The sequence below is a fragment of the Budorcas taxicolor genome, chromosome 11 (genome assembly GCF_023091745.1).
Source record: "Budorcas taxicolor isolate Tak-1 chromosome 11, Takin1.1, whole genome shotgun sequence".
In the NCBI taxonomy this organism is placed as follows: Eukaryota; Metazoa; Chordata; class Mammalia; order Artiodactyla; family Bovidae; genus Budorcas; species Budorcas taxicolor.
This window is the reverse complement of record NC_068920.1, coordinates 52,029,633-52,052,480: the sequence shown is the minus strand read 5'-3', so window position 1 is coordinate 52,052,480 and position 22,848 is coordinate 52,029,633. Positions and strand designations below refer to the sequence as shown.

Here is a 22,848-nt window from a genome sequence, read left to right as displayed (position 1 = left end):
CGCGGGCCTCGGCCCCAGCCCCGGCGCGGAGCAGACGGGGCACCGCTTTGCACCGATTCTCCCCGCCTCCGTGTGCGGGCTGGGCCAGCATCCAGAGGGCCCAAGCAGCCACTCGGGGGAACGAGGTCTGGGGTGGGGGGACGTCCCCGAGTTACCATGTCCCCTGACGGCACTGGCCCTCCCCCTCCGCATTTCCAGGCACCCCCATGTCTCCTCGGTCTAGAGTCTGAGTTCAAACGGGACCGTAAGGCAGCAGCAGCAGGAAGGGGCCGAGACACAGGAAGGGACGAGATGGCCACACGGCAGACCTGGCCTGCTCACGGCCCAGCGCAATGGGAACTGCAGCCCCGTAGCAAGGGCTGTGACGGTCGCACCGGAGGAGCTAGGGAGCTGACCCTCAAGGAGAGAAGGCAATCCCAGCGTCAACCTGGGGAGGCCAGAGGCAAGGAGAGCCGGTGTCTGCCTTACGGGAGCCGAGGCGGCCGGCATCTGCCGTTTTCACCAGGGTCACTTCCTCCACCAGGCTGGTTACTCCTGAAACAGTTCCCGCCCTAAAACCAAAGCAACCACTTTGGCCTGAAGGAGCTGCAGGTTAGAGGTAACCATGGGCCCCGAGTTTCTGGACACCCACTAGAAAGGGATGCAGGACCAGGAGGCAGAGAGCAAAGGTGATCCTGGGGCAGAGACCGGGCTACTTGAAGGCCCCAGGAGGAGGAGAAAAGAAATGGGAAAAGAGTGTTGTATCATATTAAGTATTTATTGTTTTCTGCAGACTGACCTTGATGTAACTCTGAAGCCAGGAGGCGACTGATTAGTGTTCAAGCTGCTGAGATCTTAGGTCAAAAAGCTACAGAAAATAAATCACTGAGTGGAAGGGAAAAAAAGCCAACCATTATGACACAGTCTTCCCTTGCCACACCAATTCCAAGAGTCGAGGCTTCACACCTCATGCCATGCTGACAAGAGCTGAGTGAACCAGAAGGTTTTACTGGGAGAAGAAAAAGGCCTTGGGGGTGGGGCAGTGGGAGGAAAGAGAGGAATGACAACACTGGAAAGATAACCAAGGATAGTTTGGAAGCCCAGCAGCAAGTGGTCCTGGGAAACTTGAAGACACGAGAGATGCCCAAAGCCAAGGGGATCCGGCTTATCCTGATGAAGCACGGTCCCAGGAATGAAGGCAGAGTGAGGCCTGTGAGAGCTTAGGAGGCAAGGGGGCACTGGCAGGGAGCCCCAGGTGAAAAGGGGGATAGGATGGGGCTCAGAAGTCCATGGAGAGGGCTGGTGGCCCCCAGGGCCCGGTGCATCAGAAGTTGGGCTTGTGCTTCTTGAGTTCCACCATGAGGTGATGGATGTTGATGAGCTCAGCCCGGGCAGGGAGGGCTCGCAGCTGCGGCTGAGACAGCACCCGGTGGAAGCGATGATAGAGCTGGATCAGCTGGGTCAGAGCTCCCTGCTCAAAGAAAGTCACGGAGGGATGAGATGCAGGGTGATTCTAAGGATGATGATAGCCGTCAGCTTAGGGCTCGGCCAGAACTTTGGGCACAGCTGGTAGTTGAAGATCAAGGGTCACCTGTATGATTCCGAGCCCCGGGAAAAGAGGAGGGCAAACCAGTGATGGGGCGGGGTGGGAGTGGGGACCGGGAGTGGCAGGTTACCTGGATGATGCTGGTTCCATTTCTGAAGTTGGTGAAGCTCCGCATCACATCCTGACTCAGAGACTCCACCGATGATTTCCAGGAACTGCCGAAGCCACGGATCAGCTGAGTAACCCGGGCTGAGAGGAGGAGGAGAAAGATCACGGCTAAGTGATGTCTGATCCCGCTAGGTCCTCCCCAAGGTACAGCCGTCCTCACCCTGCAACCCCCTTTCTGATGTTCGCCCTCCCCATGTAATCTGCATCCCTAAATTTTTCTTTTCCCTTCACCTTTCCCCTCACCCCACCACATCCACCCCATCCTCACACCTTCTTCCCCTCGAAGTCGTTCTGCTTGTCCTCGCTCAATCAAAGCTTCAGCTTCCTTTACAAATGCCACCAGGCCCCCAAAGGGGGGAGACAGCAACTCTTCAATGAATTCCTGTAGGAACACACACACATACAGAGTTGAGTTTCCTGGGATGGGCAGATTTTTCTCAATTCTGGCATCATGACCAACTCGGTCCTTAGAACACTCCCATAACAAGAGCGAACCTCTAGAAAAGTCATATACTTTAAGACACTGTTGGTCTCACAAGAGGTAGGGGACATCTCCTCCCTTCTCAAAATAAATAAAATAAATAAACCACAAAACCTTTGTTTAGTTAAATTTAAAAAAAATGAGCTGGGAGCAGAGGGCCAGAACCAGAGAAGTGGGTCCTGAGCGCCTGGGAGAGGCTGGGCTACAGAAAAGTAAGTGGTCACGGCAGCTCTGCTATCAGGAAGCTGAGCTGATGCAGGCCTTGAGTGGAGATGCTGAGCTTGGTCTCATGAGAGCCTCTCAGAGGTGCCAGTGTAGACCCAGGTGGATGGCATCTTTCAGCTATTACAAAAGCAGAGGCAAGTCTTTCTGAAATCTCCCTGATCCCCATTTAGGCCCTGATGACTAGCCCTAAATGAGACCAAGAAAGGAGCCCAAAGATACCCAGTCACAGATGCAAGCAAGCTACGATGAGTCAGAACAGACAGTAAGCAGTGGACTTAGACCTCCGAAGACTGCCAGTGTTAAAACTGTCACATACAGAGCAGTTGTACACTCTGTATGAAATGTTCAAAGAAGTTAAAGACACAGACACAAACGTGACCTATTACCAAGATCAGAAACAGACTTGAAACAAAATGGGATTTTAAAGAAATGATTTAGAAAAAAACATTTTTTTTTAATTTTAAAAATGTCAGCTGGCTAAACAGCAGATTGGATGTACCTGGAAAAATGACTGAGCAAACCGGAATTTATAATTGAAGAAATGACTCAAAATGCAGCACAGATAAGGAGATGGAAATTTTTGAGACATTGAGAGATTTAGAAATCTAATGGTCTGGGTGGTGATCACTGACGGCCACTGGCAAAAAGAAAGCCAAGAAGACATTAAGTACCCTGAGAGAAGTACACACCACTACCTCTCAAACAGCCTTGTAAAAAAAATCTAACTGGAATCTGATCAAGCATTTCCATTGAATCACACATTTATGGGAAAAGAGGAACAGCTTAGGCATGCTATGCAAGGCAGTCAGCAAAATCCAGACTGTACGTCATTCTACATGACAAATGACTCAATTTCTTCCACAAATAAATTGCATGGAGGAGATAGGGAGGAGATAGAAGGGAAATCTAGACATTAAAAAGAGACATACGGGGACTTCCCTGGTGGTCCAGCGGTTAAGACTCCACAGGTCTAATGCAGGGGGCCCAGGTTTGATCCCTGGTCAGGGACCTAGATCCCACATGCCGCAACTAAGACCCGGCACAGCCAAATAAACAAAAAAAAGAGAGAGAGGCACGTATGGACTGTATATGGATCCTGACTTGAACCACTGTTTATAAGTGGGGATACCTGAATACTAGCTACTTTTTTTTTTCCAGGCCACCTCAAGTGAAAGCCCCAAGTCCTATCTTTTTTTAAAAGTGTGATAAAGTATTGTGGTTTAAAAAACATATCCTGACACAGATGAAGTGATAGTGGTGTACAGAATTTAATTCAAAATCACTGAGGGTTGGGGGACAGATGGGAGGATGAACAACGGGTTTTGATACAGATGAAACAATTGTCCTGTCATTGGCTGAAGATCTGTGATGGCGCCTGGGGGCTCACCATGCTATCCTCTACATAGCACGTACATTTGAGATTTCCCAAAACACAAAGTTAAAATGAAAAGGCAAACAAACAAATAAAACACAGTGCAAGGGAGGGACTTCCCTGGTGGTCCCAGGGCTAGGAATCCACCTTGCAATGCAGGGGACACAGGTTCGAGCCCTGGCCAGGGAACTAAGATCCACATGCTGCGGAGGAAGCAGCAACTGAGCCCTCTCACTCCAAAGCCCATGCGCCACAACGAGAGTCTGTGCGCAGCAACAGAAGAGCCTGGGCGAAGCAACTAAGACCTGACGCGGCCAAATAAAGACCTTTTTTTTTTTTTTAATGGAAGGGTGGAATTAAAGTAGAAAAAAAAAGAAGAAGAAGAGGAAAGAAAAGAAAAACCCAACCCAAATAGCAAGATCTGGTAAGGTGAAAGCAGAACTTTTATTTCACTTAAAAATAAACTACTTATATTTAAAAATAAACTCTTTTGTGGAATCTAAAATATGGCACAAATGATTCTATCTACAAACCAGGAACAGACTCACAGACATAGAGTACACACTTGTGGTTGCCGAGGGGGAGGGAGCTGGAGGAGGGATGGGTTAGGAGTCTGGGGTTAGGAGACGCAAACTATTATATAGGCTGGAAGGTCCTACCGCAGAGCACGGGGGTTCCAGCCAGTACCCGGGGACAAACCATAATGGAGAGGAATATTAAAAAGAATGTACACATGTGTATAACTGAGTCACTTTGCTGTACAGCAGAAATTAACACAACATTGGAAATCAACTATATATCAATAATGTGCTCATTGCTTAGTCGTGGCCAACTCTTTGAGACCCTGTGGACTGCAACCCACCGTGGAATTTTCCAGGCAAGAATACTGGAGTGGGTTGCCATTTCCTTCTCCAGATATATCAATAAATAAAAATAAAATCTTTTCCATTCTTCCCACAAAACATCCACTTATATCCACTGGAGGCTGTGAGATAACTAACCCAAGATGAGGAAGACATTCCCAAGAACACACCTTTCCATAATTACGGAATCTTTATTTGTGATGTGATTTGAGACAGAGATCAAGTAACAAATTCAACCTATTACAGTTGCCTAAACGCAATAAACCCACAACACTCTTAACAGTGGGGGGCAAAAGGGGTGGATGCAGAGCTAAGTTCAACTAACAGAGATGACCTGTCCTAACACAGTCTCCATGAATCACATGTAACAACTGATCACTTGAAACAAGGCTAGTTGCAACTGAAATGTGCTGTGAAGATACACACTAGACTAAGAGACTTCACATAGGAAAACTTTTCAGATGAATCATTACTCATTTATTTGTGGATAAATAATGTTGAAATGGTAGTATCTTGGACACAGTGTTTTCAGTAAAACATTAAATGTGTTTCACCTGTTTCTTTTTTGTCTATAAAATTTAGACACTAGAAAATTTGAGGCATGTACTTTATTTCTATGGGACAGCAGTGGTCTAGACTTGGATGGACTTTCTTTAAGCTCTCTATCCAGCCAAAGAGAGTGGGTTTTTGTTTGTTTTGACCTTGCAGCCCAGCTTGTGGGATCTGTTTTCCCACCAGGGATCGAACCTGTGGCCTCTGCAGTGGAAGCACAGAGTCCTAACTTCTGGACCGCCAGGAGAGAGTGTTCTGACCGCAGAGGAGGGACCAGAGGAAGAGCACGCTGGGCTTCGGCTCATAATCTCTCCCACACAGTACTGAGCAGCAGCCCACCTGAAGCACAGGGACCGTCCCCACCCTGGCAGATCCCACAGGGCCTCAGGGCTCTCAGCAGAGTCCTCACTGAGCACATCTCTGGGGTCAGAGGGTCGAGAGAATCGCGATTCTGGAGGCGGAGCTGACATTCCCTCTGGTCACCTAACTGTGCAGCTGAGGACAACCTGTTCCTTTCTCATCGAACTAAACATTTATTTTATGAAACAGAGAAAACAGAACAGGACATTTTAACCCATAACTGACCAGATCCCAGGAAAGAAAGATAGGAGGGAAGCAATGTTTAAAAAATACTGGCTGTGGGAGAAGGGGCAAGACAGGGATAGGGGACGAAGAGGTACAAACTATTATGTACAAAATAAATAAGCTACAAGAAGATACGATACAGCACAGGGAATACAGACAATATTTCACATTTAAAAGGAATATAGGGACTTCCCTGGCTATCCAGTGGTTAGGACTCTGTGCTTTCACTGCAGAGGATGTGCGTTCAATCCCTGGTGGGGAAACTAAGATCCCACAAGCCGCGTGGTTCAGCCAAGAGAAAAGTAAAGTAAATAACATAAAGGCATTTAAAAAACAAAAGTAGGACAGAAAAAAACACTAGTCAATAATTAGCAGGGAAAACAGAAGGGGAGGGGTGACTGAAGCATTAAAATATTTAAAATGTTTAAAAGTCCATGTATTACTTGAGACAGGAGTTAAATATTAAGTTTAGATGTTAAGCTAAATATATGAGGCAAAATTTAAAGGACAAATTCCAGAAGAACGGAGTACAAAATCCAAACAATTAGAGATGGGAAAAAAACAAAGGCAAGAAGGAAAAAAGACAGAAGACAAAGAGGAAACTAAAGATGGATGAAAAAAGTAGAAATGTCACATTAATCACAATAAACATAAGTGAACACAAAGACAAATTAAAAGGCAGAGATAATTCAATTAGATTTTTAAAATTCCAGCTACTTTTATTTTTAAAAGACTTAAAATGTGAAAATATGAAAAGGAAAGTAAAAAGAAAGTAAAGTAAAAAAGTGGAAAATTTTTAAAAAGTGGAAATAAATTAAGAAGCAAACATTAAAATAAAGCTGGAAGAGCTATGCTAATATAAAATATAATAGGCTTTAAGAGAAAACTATTAAGGCTAAAATGGGTCATGATACAGTGACAAATGCGTCAAGTCACAAGTAAGACCATATGATTCTAAGCTTTTGAGAATTTAATGAAATAAGCTGAAACTATATGAAATAAGATCTGACAAAACTGCAGTGAAAAAGTGATAAACATGAATTTCAGAACCTCTCTCTCAACTACTGACCAGAAAAAATCAGTAAAGATACAGGTGATGTAAATAACATCTAAAAAGCTTGACTTCCACACCTGACAATCAAAGAACACACAATCTTCTCAAATACATACGGATCATTTTCAAAAGTTGATCATGTCCTGCTGCTGCTAAGTCGAGTCAGTGCGACCCCATAGACGGCAGCCCAACAGGCTCCCCTGTCCCTGGGATTCTCCAGGCAAGAACACTGGAGTGGGTTGCCGTTTCCTTCTCCAATGCATGAGAGCGAAAAGTCAAAGTGAAGTCGCTCAGTCCTGTCCGACTCCTAGAGACCGCATGGACTGCAGCCCACCAGGCTCCTCTGTCCATGGGATTTTCCAGGTAAGAGTACTGGAGTGGGGTGCCACTGCCTTCTCTGTGATCATGTCCTAGGCCAAAGCAAATCTAAAAACATTTCACATTTCAGATTTTCAATACCAAAAAGCCACATTTTCCATTCACAATGCAACTGTTAAACATTAACAACAAAAAGACTTTTGGAAATTTTAAATCACTTCTAAAAAACCTCACAGATTAAAGAATAATTGAAATATCAAAGTTCTTTGAACTGAGTAAGAAAAATGCTACATTTTCAAACCCACAGAACTCAATAAAAACAGTATTTAGAGGGAATTTCATAGTTTTAAATCTTCCTAGATGTTTGTGCTGGCAAGTTCTAAGATACTTTAAAGGAAGAGATCATTTCAATCTCAAAATCTTTAAGAATAAAAAGAATGAGAAAATCCTTCCTTCCCACCTGCCTCTACAAATCCAGTATGACTTTGTCACCAAAACCACATGAGGGCAGGACAAGAAAAGAATGGCATAGGCCTATCTCATTTCTGCACAGAGAAGCAAAAACTACATGAATCAGACCAAATCCAGAATGGCTTAACATTCTAAAATCTACAAATGTAATATACCACGATAGATTTTTTTAAAAAATTGAAGTATAGTTGATTTACAATGTTGTGAGTACACATATATTGAATGAATATACATGTATACATATATATGTATTCTTTTACAGATTCTTACCCTTTATAGGTTATTATGAGATATTAAATCTATTTCTCTGTACTGTACAGTAGATCCTTGTTCTTTATCTATTTTATATATAGCTCCGTTATCCATTAATCCCAAAGTCCTAATTTTTTAAAATTAAATATATGATTACCTCAACAACTGCAGAAAAAGCACACATCCCTGATTAAAAATTCAATACCCACTCATGATTTAAAAACAACAGTAACTCCTGGAATGCTAGGGATTGAAAGAGATTTTCTTTACCTGATAAAGGATATCTGTTAAAAAAAAAAACACACACACCTACAATAACAGTACTCTTAAAGGGGAAATGATGAAAGCATTTGTTTTAAAGTTAGGAAGGGGCTTCTGTGGTGGTCCAGTGGCTAAGGCAGGGGGCCTGGGATTCATCCCTGGTCAAAGAAATAGACCCCACATGCCACAACTAAGACACGGCACAGCCAAATAAATAAATAAATATATTTTAAAAATTAAGAAAAGGTAAGGGTTCTCACTATCACCTTTCTGTTCAACCATTCAACTTTAAACAAGGTACTAGCCCGTGTAGTAAGAGAATGAAGACATAGGAATAAAATAGAAGAACTGAAACTGTCACAATTCAGAGATGATGAATGCCTACATAGGAACACACGTCTCCAGAAGTATTCTTAGAAATAATTTAGGAAGTGGCTGGCTATATAATGCATATACAAAAATCAATAGCACTTCATATACCAGTTCAAACAAGTAAATTTGCCTTTAAAAGATAGTATTTAACAATTTAAAGGACAAATTCTAAAAGAATAAAGTTCAAACAATTAGGAAAAAAAAATGAGGTCATTATTTCTAGTAATTTCAAGTATTCTTCTTAGTAACTACTCCTAAATAAATGGTAGATCCCTGGTTCCGGAAGATCCCACGTATCACAGGGCGACTAAGCCGGAGAGCTGTAACTACTGAGCACACTCACCCTGGAGCCCGTGCTCCACAACCAGAGAGAAGCCCCGTTTGCCACAACTAGAAAAAGCCCGCGCACAGCAACGAAGACCAACACAGCCAAAAATTAATGTAAGTAACTAAACTAACTGACTTTAAAAAGAATGAGCTACAGCCTCATGTCATAACAGGACAATACTAGGAAAATTATGCGTGAAATAATCCTGCGACCCTGTTACTACGGCACCCAAAACCAAAACGGATAGTTACTGTTTTGGCATACAATCTTTTTTTCTTTCCTTTTTGGTTGTGTGCTGCACAGCATGCAGGATCTTAGTTTCCCATGTCCCCTGAAGTAGAAGCCAAGAATCCCAGCTACGGGACTGCCAGGGAATTCCCTATAGCCAGGGCATTACAAACACAACATTTAGGTCAATAAGCGCCTCTATGTGAGGGACAGAGAGAGGGGCTGAGGAAGAATTCACACTTTGATGTTAGTTATTGCCAAGGTGTGTGGTAGCTTTGTGGATGTCTCTATCATTAAAAAAAATAAATAAATAAAACAGACCAATAATGACAGCATGTTGTGAATCAAGAGTTGTATCACAATTCCAATTCTGCGTACCTGGAGTCCATTGCCTCTGCAAGCAGGCGTGCTCGCGCGCACGCACACACACGCACACACACACACACACACTGAACTAAACAGCATACATGTGACTTCCCTGGTGGTCTAGTGGTTAAGAATCCGCCTTCCAATGCAGGGGATGTGGGTTCAACCCCTGGCTGGGGAACTAAGGCTCTACATGCGATGGGGCAACTAAGCCCTCGAGCCGCAAGCACTGAGCCCCGTGCTCTAGGGCCCGTGTGCGGCAGCAAGAGAAGCCCGAGCGCCGCGACAGAGAGCCAGTGCCGCCAAAGTCACCAGCAAAACAGCACAGGACTGTGCTGCCCTCGCCCCACACCCCTACCTGTGTCCGCGCGTTGAGCAGCTGCTGGAAACTTTCAACCTCTTTGCTGTCGTCCGCCGCCCGCTCCTGAGGAAGACAGAGGGAAATCTCAAGTCTGGGGAGAAGCCGCCCTTCACGTCGGCATATCCCCGTCCTTCCACATTCACCGTACGGAGCCGGACACCACGTCAGACCCCAAGAAGAAAACGCTTGACAAGGCCAACATGATCTCTGCACTCGTGGAGGAAAGGGGGCAGAGCGGGCACCCGGGGTCTCGGGGGAGGGCGCCGGGGGAAGGGGCCTCTGGTACCATCAGCACACCCAGCATCATGTCGTAGTTGTTGATCAGAAACACAAGCTGCTCCTTCCTTGAGGAGAACTCAGCTGCCACCCGGAGGACAAAATTCTCCACCTCCACCTGAAAAAAAGAGCGAAAGGAGGGAGTGACAGGGGCAGGCAAGGCTTCCCCGACTTCAGCCCCGGGGGCAGGGCACCCCTCCCGCGCCCCGCACCTGGAGCTGGCCCAGCAGCTGCATGGTCCGTTCGTTGGGAATCGTCTGATTGATGCTGACAAGAGCTGAGGAGAATTCTGCGTATCGGCGTGTGATCTGGGAGTAAGAAGGTGGGATGAAAACTCACGGCAACCCCCGGCTCAACCCACAAAACCCCCGACTCCCTCGAAGCTGACCAACCAGCCTCTGGGCGATCCCCACCTCCAGGCCCTCCCGCCACAGTGCCCAGCCCACACTCCCAGGGTGCCCCCACACAGCACGGCTACATGTCCAGCCAGGCCCAGAGACACAGCTCCAAGGCTGAGTGACTGCACAGTGGGGCTTCCAGCCCTGCCTTTCAGCAGCCCCCGCCACCCCTGCCCAGGCTCACATAGTGAGGCCGCGTGTCCAGCCCTCCGAGGCGCTGAGGGTCAGTGCTGCGGACACTCTGGACGTTCATCTCCAGGATCAGTTCAAACCGTGGCCACAGCAAGGCAAGCACCTGTTCCCAGTACCTGTGGGCTTGATCAGAATCAGAGATCTGGCAAGGAATGTCACGGGTGGGGTGGGGGAGGCTGAAACCTAATCGAGGGGTGACCACCAGTGGAGGCAGGAGTGGGTGTGAGAGGTGAGTCTGGAAGCAGCAATACTGCCTCCAAGCAGACAAATGGGACCAGGGTCAACAGTTCACGTCGGGGGAGCCCACGGGTCCGGGCAGGCTTGTGCAAGACCAAGACTTCAAGAACAGTGGGGCATCAAGGACCACAACTCAGCGACCTGTCCAGGGCAGGAACGTCCCTCTTGGCTGTGATGTTGCGGAACCGGAGGACAATGTGGATGCAGAGGAAAACAGCAATGGCATCGTAACAGTCAACGAGGTAAGACTCCAGGTGTTTCTGTGGTTGAGGATTTAGAACCAGGCAGAGGGTTAGAAGTGTCTCTTCCTTTGTCACTCCCAGTGACCATGGACAGATGCAGTGCTCTTTGGGGACGTGACACTTGGGGGTACAGGGAGAGATCTAAATGGAAAATGCTCCTCCTTTCCTGTCCACCAGCCACCCACGTGGTCCCGCGGCCTTGCTCACCTAATCTATCATCACAAGCCCATCACAGCAGAATTCAGGGCTGGGAACCAAGGTCTAGGAGCCTCTAAGTGTTCGGGTGCTATTGCCTGGGTGTGAATGAAGAGGGGGTCCTCAGGGACCCCCAAGCTTTGATGGTCTTGTGGGGAGGCACACAGTGAGAATAAGGTTCATGTGTTCTAAAACGAGGGGATCCTGCCTTCAGTGCCCCAGGGCTGTGACCTCACTGCAGTGCTGATGAGGAGCCCGGGAGCCAGAGAGCTCACCTGGGTCATGCTGAGAGTGCGGCCCATGACAGCGTGGAACAGGTCGTGGGCAGCCTGGCCGGACACCACGAAGAACTCACAGATGAAGAGGTATTCACGGCAGGAATTGTCCAGGAGGGCGTAGTGCTGGCTGCGGAAGAGGGCCTCGAAAGGATACTAGGATGGGAGAGGCAGGAAGAGACACAGACGGGTGGACCCCAGTCCTAGCTCTCTATGGACATGGCTGGAACATCAGCTCAGCTGGGTACCAGTAGCTCAGAAGACCCTCCCCATCTAACCCTCATTCAGGCTGCGAAAGGGCTTCCTGAACAGGTACTGAAGGGCAGGGGCGGGGTGGGGAGGAGGGATACACGAAGAGCCCACCCCCACCTGCTGTTGCTGCTCCCGCATCTACCGCCACACCCGCCTAATGACCTATCACCCTCTGTAACACCCCGAGTCAATGGTCCAACCCTCCTCTCATTGCAGAGTGCAGGGGCAACTGGAGATGGGGACTCCCCCGGGGCCTGCAGCCGGGAAGCTCTGCCCTGAGCTCTGTGCTCAGAGCCCCACCCCAAGGCTGAGGCTGGCTCTCCCTCCTACCCTCTGTTCTCCTCGCTGGGCAGTGTGGGGCACGAGGATGGGGGCTTCCAGCTCAGCGGGAGAGATGACAGAGCCCCGGGTCCCCAGGGTGAAGATGGTGTTCCTGCTGCGGAGGGATGGCTTTGAGAAGAATCGTGAAGGGCCAGAGTCAAGGGAAACAGATCACAACTGTGATGGAAGATCAAAGACCCAGGACCTCCAGGGGCCCCAGCAGCCAGACACGGCCTCGGGGTCCCTCCTCCCCAGTCTTGGGGCCCCACTTCACCTGACATCTGTGAATGGGCTCCAGAGAGCCTCTACGCTCCCTGACATCATACGCAAAACTCAGTGTAAGGATGATCTGTGCATTTTTCTGGGGAGGGAGGTTCCTGCCTTGATTTCATTTGCAAAGTTTTGGTCCCACAGAAAAAGTTAAGCAGCAGGGCCTTGGAGGCTGGAGCCAGAAGCCCTTCCCTCTCCAGGCCCAGCATGAGCACCCCTCAGCTCCAGGATATCTTTCTTGGCTGTATCTTCCACGCCCATTAAGTCATCCTTCTCAGCAACTTCCTCATACTGGAGAAGAGAGCATAGAGAACTGGAACATTGCTTCCCAATGTACAACAACAAAAGACGTCTATTTATACAGTCCCTCCTCCCAGCTCAGGCGCCCAGAGCACCTCTCCTTCCACGGGCTTACCTGCACCTTCATGAGCCGCCCCAGGTAGGAGCGGTAGTAAGACAGGTATATCTTGCTCAGCGTCTCCACATACTCGTCCCTGATTTCCTTCGCGGTGGCGCGTTCGTTGCCCAGCAGGAACTGGTAGAAGAACCTGGAGGAGCCAGGAACCAGTCAGTCTCCCAGCCAGCCCCCCAGGGACACCCGCCCTTTATCTGGGTGACGACCTGTATTTCAGCAGGGCTGTCTGTGGGATCTGATAGTTGGTCATTGGCTTTCTGAAGGAATAAATCTTCTGCAGGATGAACTCTCGGATCTTCGTCACGGCCTAGATGTGGGGGACCAAACACAGGGCATGAAGCTGTAGCCTTCTCACTGCCTGGGAAGCACTGAAGGAAGGAACGAAAGTTGATATTGGACGAGCAAGAGTACAGAACACCTCTTTGATATCTGTTAAGACTTTCAGAGAAACCCAGAGATGTGAGGATGAGCCCTGCCACATAAAGGCAAGGAGAAGTTCTTGGGAGTGGGCTACAGTGAGCTTTGCCAGGGCAATCCAGGGTAGAGGTCTAAGGGAGGTTGGTTCGAGTGGTTTCTAGGGTGTCCACCCCCACTTCCCACCTTGACTCGGAGGCGGTCGAGCACGCCCCGGACATCTGCACAGGCCGCTGTGCCTCTAGCCTCCTGTTCTCGGACCGCAGCTGCCTTAGCATCCAGCTCCTGTAGCTGCTCCAAGAACCGGGGCTCTGTGACTGGTGCCTCCAAAATTGCCCTGGGGAGCAGGGAGGGGCGGGACGGGTGAGGAGAGAGACCCAGACACCTTGAGACCCGTAACCCTGGCATCCGGCTTCTGTCTCCTCTCTCTTTGTCCACTGCATCACAGGGTCAGAACACGTGCACAAAGTCTTCTGTGCCTGGACACACACACCTCCATCACCCACATCAACCTTAAACCCCTTCTCGATGCCCAACCCCAGACGATTCCTACTCCTTACAGCCTGAGTCAGGGTAAAAAAGAGCTGTCAACTACTCATCGTTTTCTGGAAAGTGTGTGATAACCTGAAGCCAGGAGACCCACGTGGTTAAGTGGGTAGGTAACACCAGCCCATCTACTTTCTATGATGTTGTCCTTTGTTATTCAATCACTCAGTCGTGTCCAACTCTTTGCAGCCCCATGGACTGCACCACGCCAGGTCTCCTGGTCCCTCACTATCTCCTGGAGTTTGCCCAAGTTCATATCCATTGAATCTGTGATACCATCCAACCATCTCAACCTCTGTCTTCTGCCTTCAATCTTTCCCAGCAGCAGGATCTTTTCCAATGAGTTAGCTGTGACATTAGGACCCTTCAAACTAGTGACTCACGTGACCAGAGCAGAGGGCACCACGAGACCATCAACAAGCTCCCCGAGTTTCCCCCGGACAGCCTGGCGGTTCCGCAGTCGGATGTTCATGGCTCCAGACTGTTCCTGCAGTGTCCGGATCTCAGAGCTGATGGAGCTGAGATCACTCTGAAAAGCTCCCAACATCTGCTCCATGCGCTGGGAGAAGGCAGAAGTGCTGCTGAATAGCCATAGGATTGGTAGGGGACAAGTTTCTAGGTAAAGTCTCTAGTATCTATCCAACTATGAGAATAGTGGGTGATAAGGAAAGAGGTACAACAAAGGCAAATAACAACGTTAGTCATGGCAGCAACAACTAAAATGGCTGCTGAGATCATCCTGAAAGTGACTCTAACTGTCCCTGCCTGAGGAAGATGGCCTAAAGAATCATGCTAAAGACCATGATCTGCACTCAGGGATATGAGGGGTCCCAGGGCATGGTTACTAACCTCAAGGACAGCATCGCAGGCTGTGATCTGATTGTGCAGAGATGCTATGTTCTCACTCTCTTGGATATCTGACTCACAACAAGTCAAGGGGCCTCACTGTGGACATGGAGATTCTCAGACCTCCGCAGGACCTCTCTAATTTCTCCCTGAGGTGACAGAAACCTCAGAGAGAAGACGGCGGCCCCAGCTGGGCTGTCAGCACCATACCCCCACAAAATGCCCGTTTTAATAACAGCACCCCTCTCCTCTGCTGGAGGATACAATCCCGAATGGATTTCTGCTCAATCTGCTGTAGCTCCAGCTCAACCTGCTTTGAATAGTGACGAAGATCCACACCCTGGGAGAACAGAAACGTGAGAGGGTCAGGAGGAAGTCAGTGAAGGGACACTGCAACAGAGTCAATGAAGGACTAGAGAAAAAGACCAGGGTGATAGTAGGAGCACAAAAGACTTTCTTCTTTCCTTTAAGGGGAGGGTTCAGGGAGGGGCAGATTAGTATAGTGGAAAGCCTCACCGTTTTAAGAGCTTCCTTTACTAACTCATCCTCCAGATTCGCCTGAATGTGAACTGCAAATAGAAGTTCATCATAAGGATTCAGCTAGTTCTACAGATCTGTCTCTACACTGAACATCCGCACACCAGTCCCTGCCTTAGTACTTGCAGAGCCCAGCCTCTCAGGTTACAGGATCGCATACCCCCCACCGCTTGCCATCACTTACCATCCACTTCATCCAGGATGAATTCATCAGAGGTGATGTCCAACTCTCCCATCTGCAATGGTTCCTGAAGACCTGGACCACTCCCCTGGAGAGGAACAGGTTAATGGGAAAGGGAGAAGCAGAACGAAATAGAATGGAACAGTCACCAATACTTCAAGCAGAGCAGAGGGACTTTCACTGGGGAATCACAGGTGCATTCTGAGTTCACAAAATGTCAAAAGTTCCATATTGTCTCAGTCAACTAACTGGGGCTGATCGATAGGAACAGGACCAGGAGACAGGCAAACCATGAAGGGTGAAGGGAACCAAATGAGAAAAATTAGGAGATGCAGAGGGCAGAGCAGAACTTGCAGGTGAATTTAGGATCTCTAGACTGCTGCTACCTTAAATGTTCTATCACCATCCCTCTGGGGCGCTCCAACCTCTTTAAAACTACCAGCTAATACATAGTGTTTACCTACCTGCCAGGTGCCATCTTACATATATTCATTCACCCAATCCTAACCCACAACATATATAGCAGGCCTTACTTTTTTCACCTTATAGGTGTGGAAATAAGGGCATGGAGAGGCAAGTTAAACTTGCCCGAAGACACAGAGTATACGCGGCAGAACTTGAGTTAAAGCCCAAGCAGAAGCCATGTTCCCAGACTTTTATACTGCTTCTCTCTTCTGCCCAAACATCTGGAAGTTAACTGAAATTGTGGCCCCAGAGCCAGAGTCTCGGCCATACTCAGGTTCAGGTCGGATCCCACGGAGGCGTATGGAGAGCCAAGCTGGGTAGCATCATCGGCAGCTGCGAGTACCCACCCTTGTGCCTACACCCAGCCCAGGCCTTCCTGACGTGAGGCGACTGGACAAGACTCTGATGGAGAAACAGCCCTGCTTCTCACCAGCGGGCCCTCCTCCTCCTCGATATCTGAGGCCCCGGCCCGCAACACCAGCTCGCGAGCAGCTGCCGCCATGGTCGCAGCGGCGGCCATTCCGCGCAGCCTCACTTCCGGCAGCTGTCAGGCGAATCTGTTCCCCGGAAGGGAACTACAGGTCCTAGCGTGTCTTGCACGGCGCGAAATCGCTCCCAGATATTTGTTTGCCTCCAGTCTTCCTCTTTCGGCTGTAACCGCTTCACCCAAGTGAAAATAAGTGGAATTCTTAAGCACAATCTCAATCCGGAACCTTTGTTGCTCGCACACACAAAACCTTTACGAACAGTAAAGAAAACCCGGACCGGAAGTCGTGCCGCCCGATTCAGAGTCTTGCATAGTTTCCGGAAGCTCCTTGCTCAGATAGCTCCGCCCGTTCCGCCTGGTAGCAATATAAGGCTGCTACGTCACTTCCGTTTCCTCTTCCCCTGGAGGCCTACACGCCGCCGCTGGGGCCGCCGCCATGGTAAGAGTGCAATCCTTGCGGGGATCTAGCGACATCGGGACCGGGGCAGGGAAGGTCTTGCTGTCAGAGGGTTGAAAATGTCCTGTCTAGGGGGCCCGCAACTTTCTGGGTGGAGCCTCGGATACCGCTTCTGGAAAAGGACAACTAAAGACATCCAGTTCTGGGGACTAGGGCCAGAGGAAGTCCCTCCCCGGGCACTAGAACGGTTTGGGCGTGTGTGGGGACCTGTGTCCCCGGCACTCAGAGCGTACTTGGGGCAAGGGTAGGAGACACGCTTCTTCCCCGAGGTTGCTTTTTCCGAGGGCTGAACACTTGATGTTCCTGCTGTCTGCAGGACTCAGGAGTTTGTTGTGTCGTGAAGACCTGACGGGGGTTCCTTGCTTCCTGTGTGACAAGCTTAGCGTTCGTGTTTGAGGTTACGATTTGATAGTAGTTCACTGTGTCTGATTTTTCCCTCAATCTCTTATCAGTCTCTAGTAATTCCTGAGAAGTTCCAGCACATCTTGCGAGTACTCAACACCAACATCGATGGGCGGCGGAAAATTGCCTTTGCCATCACTGCAATTAAGGTAAAGTAGGGTAAGGACTGATGGCTTCCTTGGTGGCTCAGACGGTGAACGAATCTGTCTGCAATATGGGAGACCAGGGTTTGATCCTTGGGGTTGGGAAGATCCCCTGGAGAATCTCCTCCAGAATTCTTGCCTAGAGAATTCCAATGGACAGAGGAGCCTGGTGGGGCGACAGTCCATGGGGTCGTACAGAATCAGACATGACTGAGCGACTAAGACACGCAGGGTGAGGACTAGAGACTATAGATGAAACTTGAGTTGTCAACACCTGAGCTGAAAGTGAGGCAGGGTGAGGGGAGTTCCAACCAGATGACCTTGTCTGCTAGGTAAAAAAAAAAAAGAAGGATTAAGAGAGCAATTAGTCCACTTAACCGCTTGCCCCATTTGTCCCAAAAGGTAAGTGAGAAAAGCCAGAGTCCTCTCAGGTCAAACCAACAAGAGATTTCACCTAGGGAATGGGGAAGTTACATAATTGTACCATTTGAAGGATAAGTAGAAATGCCAAGAGATTACAAGTATAAAGAAGCCTATAGTTGTTATGTCAGTGAATGCAAGCTTGGCTATCTCCCTTAACCTAATGAACTCCCAGCCTTCCAGATGGTGATGTTATCCTTTAAAAAGATAAAATTGTGTGGAGAAGGCAATGGCACCCCACTCCAGTACTCTTGGCCTGGAAAATCCCATGGACGGAGGAGCCTGGTGGGCTGCAGTCCATGGGGTCGCTAAGAGTCAGACACTACTGAGCAACTTCACTTCAGTTTTCACTTTCATGCATTGGAGAAGGAAATGCCAACCCACTCCAGTGTCTTGCTTGTAGAATCCCAGGGACGGGGGAGCCTGGTGGGCTGCCGTTTATGGGGTCGGACAGAATCAGACACAACTGAAGAGACTTAGCAGCAGCATGCTTTGAAAATTGTTTCACCTCTTGCAATACACTGATTTTTTTCCCATGGCTGTATTTTCTCGTTATTGAAATGGTACCTAACACATAGATAGATTAAACAGTTCAGTTAATTTATAGTAAGTAAATTATTATATATGCCTTGTGCATAATTTTCAATAAATGTCAGTGAGATGTTATAGCCACACAATATGCAATGTATAGTTTTAAAAATATATATTATTGTACATTTGAACTTTTATTTTGTACTCTTTATTAAACTAAAGATTATATAAAATTAAAACATACACTCTTAAAGCCCTCCATTTTCATAACATTATTATAATAAGTCAGGAAATGTTTTAATTATTTTAATTCACCTTTAAAAGCTCATCTGAGGTTATCAATATTTGTAGTTGTAAGAATCAGATACTATCTGCAAGAAAGGAGTAGGGTTACTTTGAAAACTAAACAGAAGGTTAAAGAAATTAAGATAACCTACTGATAAATAAGTGTTATGTAAATATTTTCTGAAAGACAAATTGCCACATATAAAAAAAAAAAAGATAAAATTGTGGAAATGACTGAATGTTTTTTGCCAGTATGTTTACCTTGGAGCCAAGGATAGGCCTTTCTTAGAACCCCAGAAGACACTATGATAAGTATTTTATAGATTGTTTAAAACAGCAAATCAATATCAGTTTTTCTTGGTGAGATTTGTCACATTGACTTTTTCATTCTGTAGTTCAAGGAGCACAGCTTTCATTCTTAAAATAGTACGTTTCATCTTTTCGTCTTTTTCTGTGAGACTAATAAGGCAGTGAAAAATACAGTTCAGGCTCACATTTTATGGGACTTTGCAGATACTGTTCTTTTGTAGCAGCTCTTAAGACAGTTCTCCAACATTTGCTCACATGGTGTGTCTGTCACATTTTGATGAAATACTTTAAAAGTTTTTAGTGGTGTATTTGTTAAACTTATCTGTGATCAGTGACCTTTGTTACTACTGCAAAAAGATTTAGACTTGCTTAAAGTTCAGATGATGGTTAGTACTTCATAGTAATAAAGTGTCTTGATTAAGGTGTGTATAGATTTTCTTAAGAGGCTGTTGCTCACTGAATAGATTATGTAACTACATGTGCTGGGAAACCAAAATACCATGTGCTGCTAAGTCACTTCAGTCGTGTCCGACTCTGTGCGACCCTATAGACGGCAGCCCAACAGGCTCCCCCGTCCCTGGGATTCTCCAGGCAAGAACACTGGAGTGGGTTGCCATTTCCTTCTCCAGTGCATGAAAGTGAAAAGTGAAAGTCAAGTCCCTCAGTTGTCTCCGACCCTCAGCGACTCCATGGACTGCAGCCTTCCAGGCTCCTCCGTCCGTGGGATTTTCCAGGCAAGAGGACTCTTTTATTTCAGTGTTGTTGGGTGTGGTCTGGAACTGAACCTGCTGTATCTCTGAGGTTGCTTCTGTTTTTAAAGATTGCTAGAATGCTTAGGTCAGATAGTAAAAAAAAGTAAAAAAAAAAAAAAGATGAGTGTGGTTGATAGGATGCTTCTATTAAACCCTTTCTCTCTGCTTCTTTGAAATTAACTAGTTTCCCATTTGTTACCTGAAGTATATATCTTAACCTTAAAACAGATTTTGAAAGCAGTTTCCAGTACTTAATGAGTATTTTGATAAGAATCTATTAGGGAACCTCATGCCCTGCTTATCACTGGGAAAGATTATTCTAGAGATACAGTTACTTGGGGTTTTGCTGTGTTTCATCTTTTGCTGGCTCTTCTCTGGTGAGACAGCCAAAGCTTAGAGGTACCTGGTCTTTTGTTAATGATTTGGAATGTGGGGTTAAGTAATACTTAGAAGTTGGAAGGGAGTGCTGGGGGTGGTGGCTGAGAAGGAGGAGGGATTCCTCAAAAAATTAAAAGAGCAAAGTTAATTGGGGAAGTAACTTTGAGGTATCGAAGGTGACATAAGCAGAAAACGGTATTTACTAAGGTAACACATCTGCAAGATTTTTTTATGCCATGATCCCTTCTTTTCATTTGTACACTTCTGCTATGAATACTCCTTAAGGTTGGACTGCCCTTCCTCTAAAGCAGGATGTTAACTGGTCATCTGCATTGTTTGGAAACATGGTTGGAGCTAGTCACAATGACTGGACAGGGCTTTCAAAAAGCTTGACAGCAACTTTTTTAAAAAGCTGTTTATCAAAAGTTCTAAACACTAAAAAGTAGGAGGGAGAAAATATTGATGCATCCAAGGGACTCCTGAAAATCCCTTGGACAGCAGGGAGATCAAACCAGTCAGGAGGTCAACCCTGAATATTCACTGGAAGGACTGATGTTGAAGCTCCAGTATTTTGGTAATCTGATGCTGGGAAAGATTGAGGACAGAAGAGGGCATCAGACGTGAGATGGCTGGACAGCATCACTGATGCAATGAACATGAAGTTGGGCAAATTCTGGGAGGTGGTGGGGGGCAGGGAGGCCTGGTGTGCTACCGCCCACAGAGTTGCAAAGAGTTGGACACTACTGGGCAAGAGAGACACTTAGATCTTAGTCTCTTCTCAATCAACTTAGTAATTTGACCTCCAGGTCACTTTCTTATAGAGAGGAAATCCAATTTCCTGGGACCTTTGTGACACAGATTTGTTAACTTAAAACAAGAGAATCTCTTGGTTTAACTCTCTCAGTTCTGTATGCCAAACATCCTTGGTTTCCTTGTCTTGGCAGCTGCATCATTCTAGTGTTTCACCTTATCACATGGCCTTTTTGCCTGTCTGTGTCTTCTCCTTTTATAAGAATACCAGTCGTTGGATTTAACTATTTCTAACCAAAGCCATGTTTTGACGTTCCAAATGAACAGAAATTTGGTGGAACACTATTCAGCCCAGCACAGTCTTTCACTTTCCAAATCTGTTTGGCTCGTGAGTTCAGGTCACAAGGAGCACCTTGCTGGTGTTGGTAGTGTTAGAATGCCACTGGTTTCAGTGTTTATTTTGATCATAGGGATGCAGTGACCTGCCCAAAGGATCGTGGCTTGTTGCCCTTTGACATCACGAGCAACTAACAATGCTATCTATCCCTTAACCGTTAATTCAGAGAAACTTGATCTTGTTGCCTTGATGCTCCATTGACTGAGAGGCATCAATTTCCTCTCCACAGTGTAGAAATGAGAAGGTGCCACTCTTGGGTGCTGCAGCTTTCAGGGGGTATTAAAACTTTTTTTTCCCTTTAATGATTAGGCTTTGTATCTGGAAGAGTATGAGTTATTTTGGACCCTACTTTTGTGTGCTTTTTGAATCATGGGTCTATAGAGGAAACCCAAGAGGTCAGACTCACACAACTCTAAAACCTCTCCTCAGGGTGTGGGACGAAGATACGCTCATGTGGTGTTGAGGAAAGCGGACATCGACCTCACCAAGAGGGCAGGAGAGCTCACTGAGGACGAGGTGAGGACAGGGAGGGGGCTGGAGGTGGGCCTGCCTGGAGATGGGGCTGTCTGAACCTGACCCTCGTCCTGCCTGCCAGGTGGAACGTGTGATCACCATTATGCAGAATCCACGCCAATACAAGATCCCAGACTGGTTCTTAAACAGACAGAAGGACGTGAAGGATGGAAAATACAGCCAGGTGTGTGTGTGGAGAGGGGAGAGCTGAGAGAAAAGCAGGCTCTCCGGTTGGGACTAGCCCTAGGAGACCAGGGTGGAGAACAGCCATCCCTCACTGTCTCCGGTCTGTGCAGGTCCTGGCCAACGGTCTAGACAACAAACTCCGCGAAGACCTGGAGCGCCTGAAGAAGATTCGGGCCCACAGGGGGCTGCGCCACTTCTGGGGGTGAGTAGGGGCCCGTTTGTCTGTCCTTAGACTCCCAAGGGACTCTCATGCCATCTTTTCCCAGATCTTTGCTTGATGTGGTGAGTAACCTTTGTCTTTTCTCGCTGCAGACTCCGTGTTCGAGGCCAGCACACCAAGACCACAGGCCGCCGTGGTCGCACTGTGGGTGTGTCCAAGAAGAAATAATGTGTGGGTGCTGTGTGAATAAATAGTTTATACAGTTACGGCTTCCTTCTTGTGGTTCTTTGCGTTTTTCTGGAAACTCTAATAGGGAATATGCTTTCATACTGGGCCCTGTTGGTCATTTTTCAAACTTGCTTGATGTCCCCCCTCAGCTGCCCAGAACTTGTCTTGGTCTCTCTGTTCTGTTTGCTGCGCTCGGCCTCTTTCTAGTTGTGAGCGTGGCTGCTCCTTGCAGAGCACACGCTCCGCGCCATGGTAGTGTGCAGGCGCCATAGTGGTGGCCCCTGGGCTCAGCTGCCCTGGGGCATGCGGCATTCCGGGACCTGGGGTGGGATCTGTGTCCCCTGCGTTGACAGGTATATTCGAGGGAACTCCCAACACTCTTGGTCTTGATTAAAGCTGTGCTGTTGCCACGCCCCATTACCAGAAGCAACCTTTTACCTGTTGGTGCCCCTCTCCAGGTGGCTAGAGGGAGGAGCCGCATATTCACCCTCGAGGGGGCGGCCCTCAGACTTCCCGAGGCCCGGCTCCCCCTTGCTGGCTGGCGGGGTGTTGGGGCTTGCGCAGGTAGCTGAGCCGAGCCAGCGGCCGGTTAGGTGAGTATCCGAA

At 47.7% G+C, this 22,848-nt stretch overlaps 2 protein-coding genes across 5 annotated transcripts; one reads left to right on the top strand and one right to left on the bottom strand.

The window, feature by feature from the left end:
* Positions 1-746: 746 nt before the first annotated feature.
* VPS52 (VPS52 subunit of GARP complex) lies at positions 747-16,517 on the bottom strand. 4 transcript variants are annotated; one of them, XM_052648126.1, is made up of 20 exons: positions 16,275-16,516; positions 15,383-15,467; positions 15,178-15,230; positions 14,926-15,001; positions 14,665-14,732; positions 14,199-14,374; positions 13,456-13,606; positions 13,062-13,162; positions 12,856-12,988; positions 12,674-12,731; positions 12,180-12,313; positions 11,598-11,753; positions 11,027-11,145; positions 10,641-10,764; positions 10,271-10,366; positions 10,069-10,176; positions 9,780-9,845; positions 1,964-2,075; positions 1,656-1,774; positions 747-1,450 (listed from the first exon to the last, which is right to left on the bottom strand). In XM_052648126.1, exons 1-20 carry the CDS (start codon positions 16,362-16,364, stop codon positions 1,304-1,306), a joined length of 2,172 nt encoding a protein of 723 aa, XP_052504086.1. In that variant the 5' UTR covers positions 16,365-16,516; the 3' UTR covers positions 747-1,303. The 4 variants fall into 4 exon arrangements, with proteins under 4 accessions (XP_052504086.1, XP_052504087.1, XP_052504088.1 ...); XM_052648127.1 differs by having other exon boundaries at positions 16,192-16,285; XM_052648128.1 differs by lacking the exons at positions 15,383-15,467; positions 16,275-16,516 and having other exon boundaries at positions 14,665-14,736; positions 15,178-15,225.
* Positions 16,518-16,730: 213 nt separating this feature from the next.
* Positions 16,731-22,280, top strand: RPS18 (ribosomal protein S18). Its single transcript, XM_052648154.1, has 6 exons — positions 16,731-16,770; positions 17,241-17,339; positions 21,585-21,671; positions 21,751-21,852; positions 21,965-22,056; positions 22,167-22,280. Exons 1-6 carry the CDS (start codon positions 16,768-16,770, stop codon positions 22,240-22,242), a joined length of 459 nt encoding a protein of 152 aa, XP_052504114.1. The 5' UTR covers positions 16,731-16,767; the 3' UTR covers positions 22,243-22,280.
* Positions 22,281-22,848: the final 568 nt, after the last annotated feature.

Bases quoted from the DNA above. Each gene is read 5' to 3' on its own strand.
- VPS52 (XM_052648126.1), bottom strand. From the start codon at position 16,364: ATGGCCGCCGCTGCGACCATGGCGGCAGCTGCTCGCGAGCTGGTGTTG. The intron at 14,375-14,664 runs GTTAGTAACCAT...GCCTTCTCCCAG, and splicing joins CCTGCGATGCTGTCCTTGAG to CGCATGGAGCAGATGTTGGG. The intron at 12,314-12,673 runs ATATCCTGGAGC...CTGGCCCTTCAC, and splicing joins GGAAGATACAGCCAAGAAAG to GATTCTTCTCAAAGCCATCC.
- RPS18 (XM_052648154.1), top strand. The intron at 21,672-21,750 runs GTGAGGACAGGG...CCTGCCTGCCAG, and splicing joins GAGAGCTCACTGAGGACGAG to GTGGAACGTGTGATCACCAT. The intron at 21,853-21,964 runs GTGTGTGTGTGG...CGGTCTGTGCAG, and splicing joins AGGATGGAAAATACAGCCAG to GTCCTGGCCAACGGTCTAGA.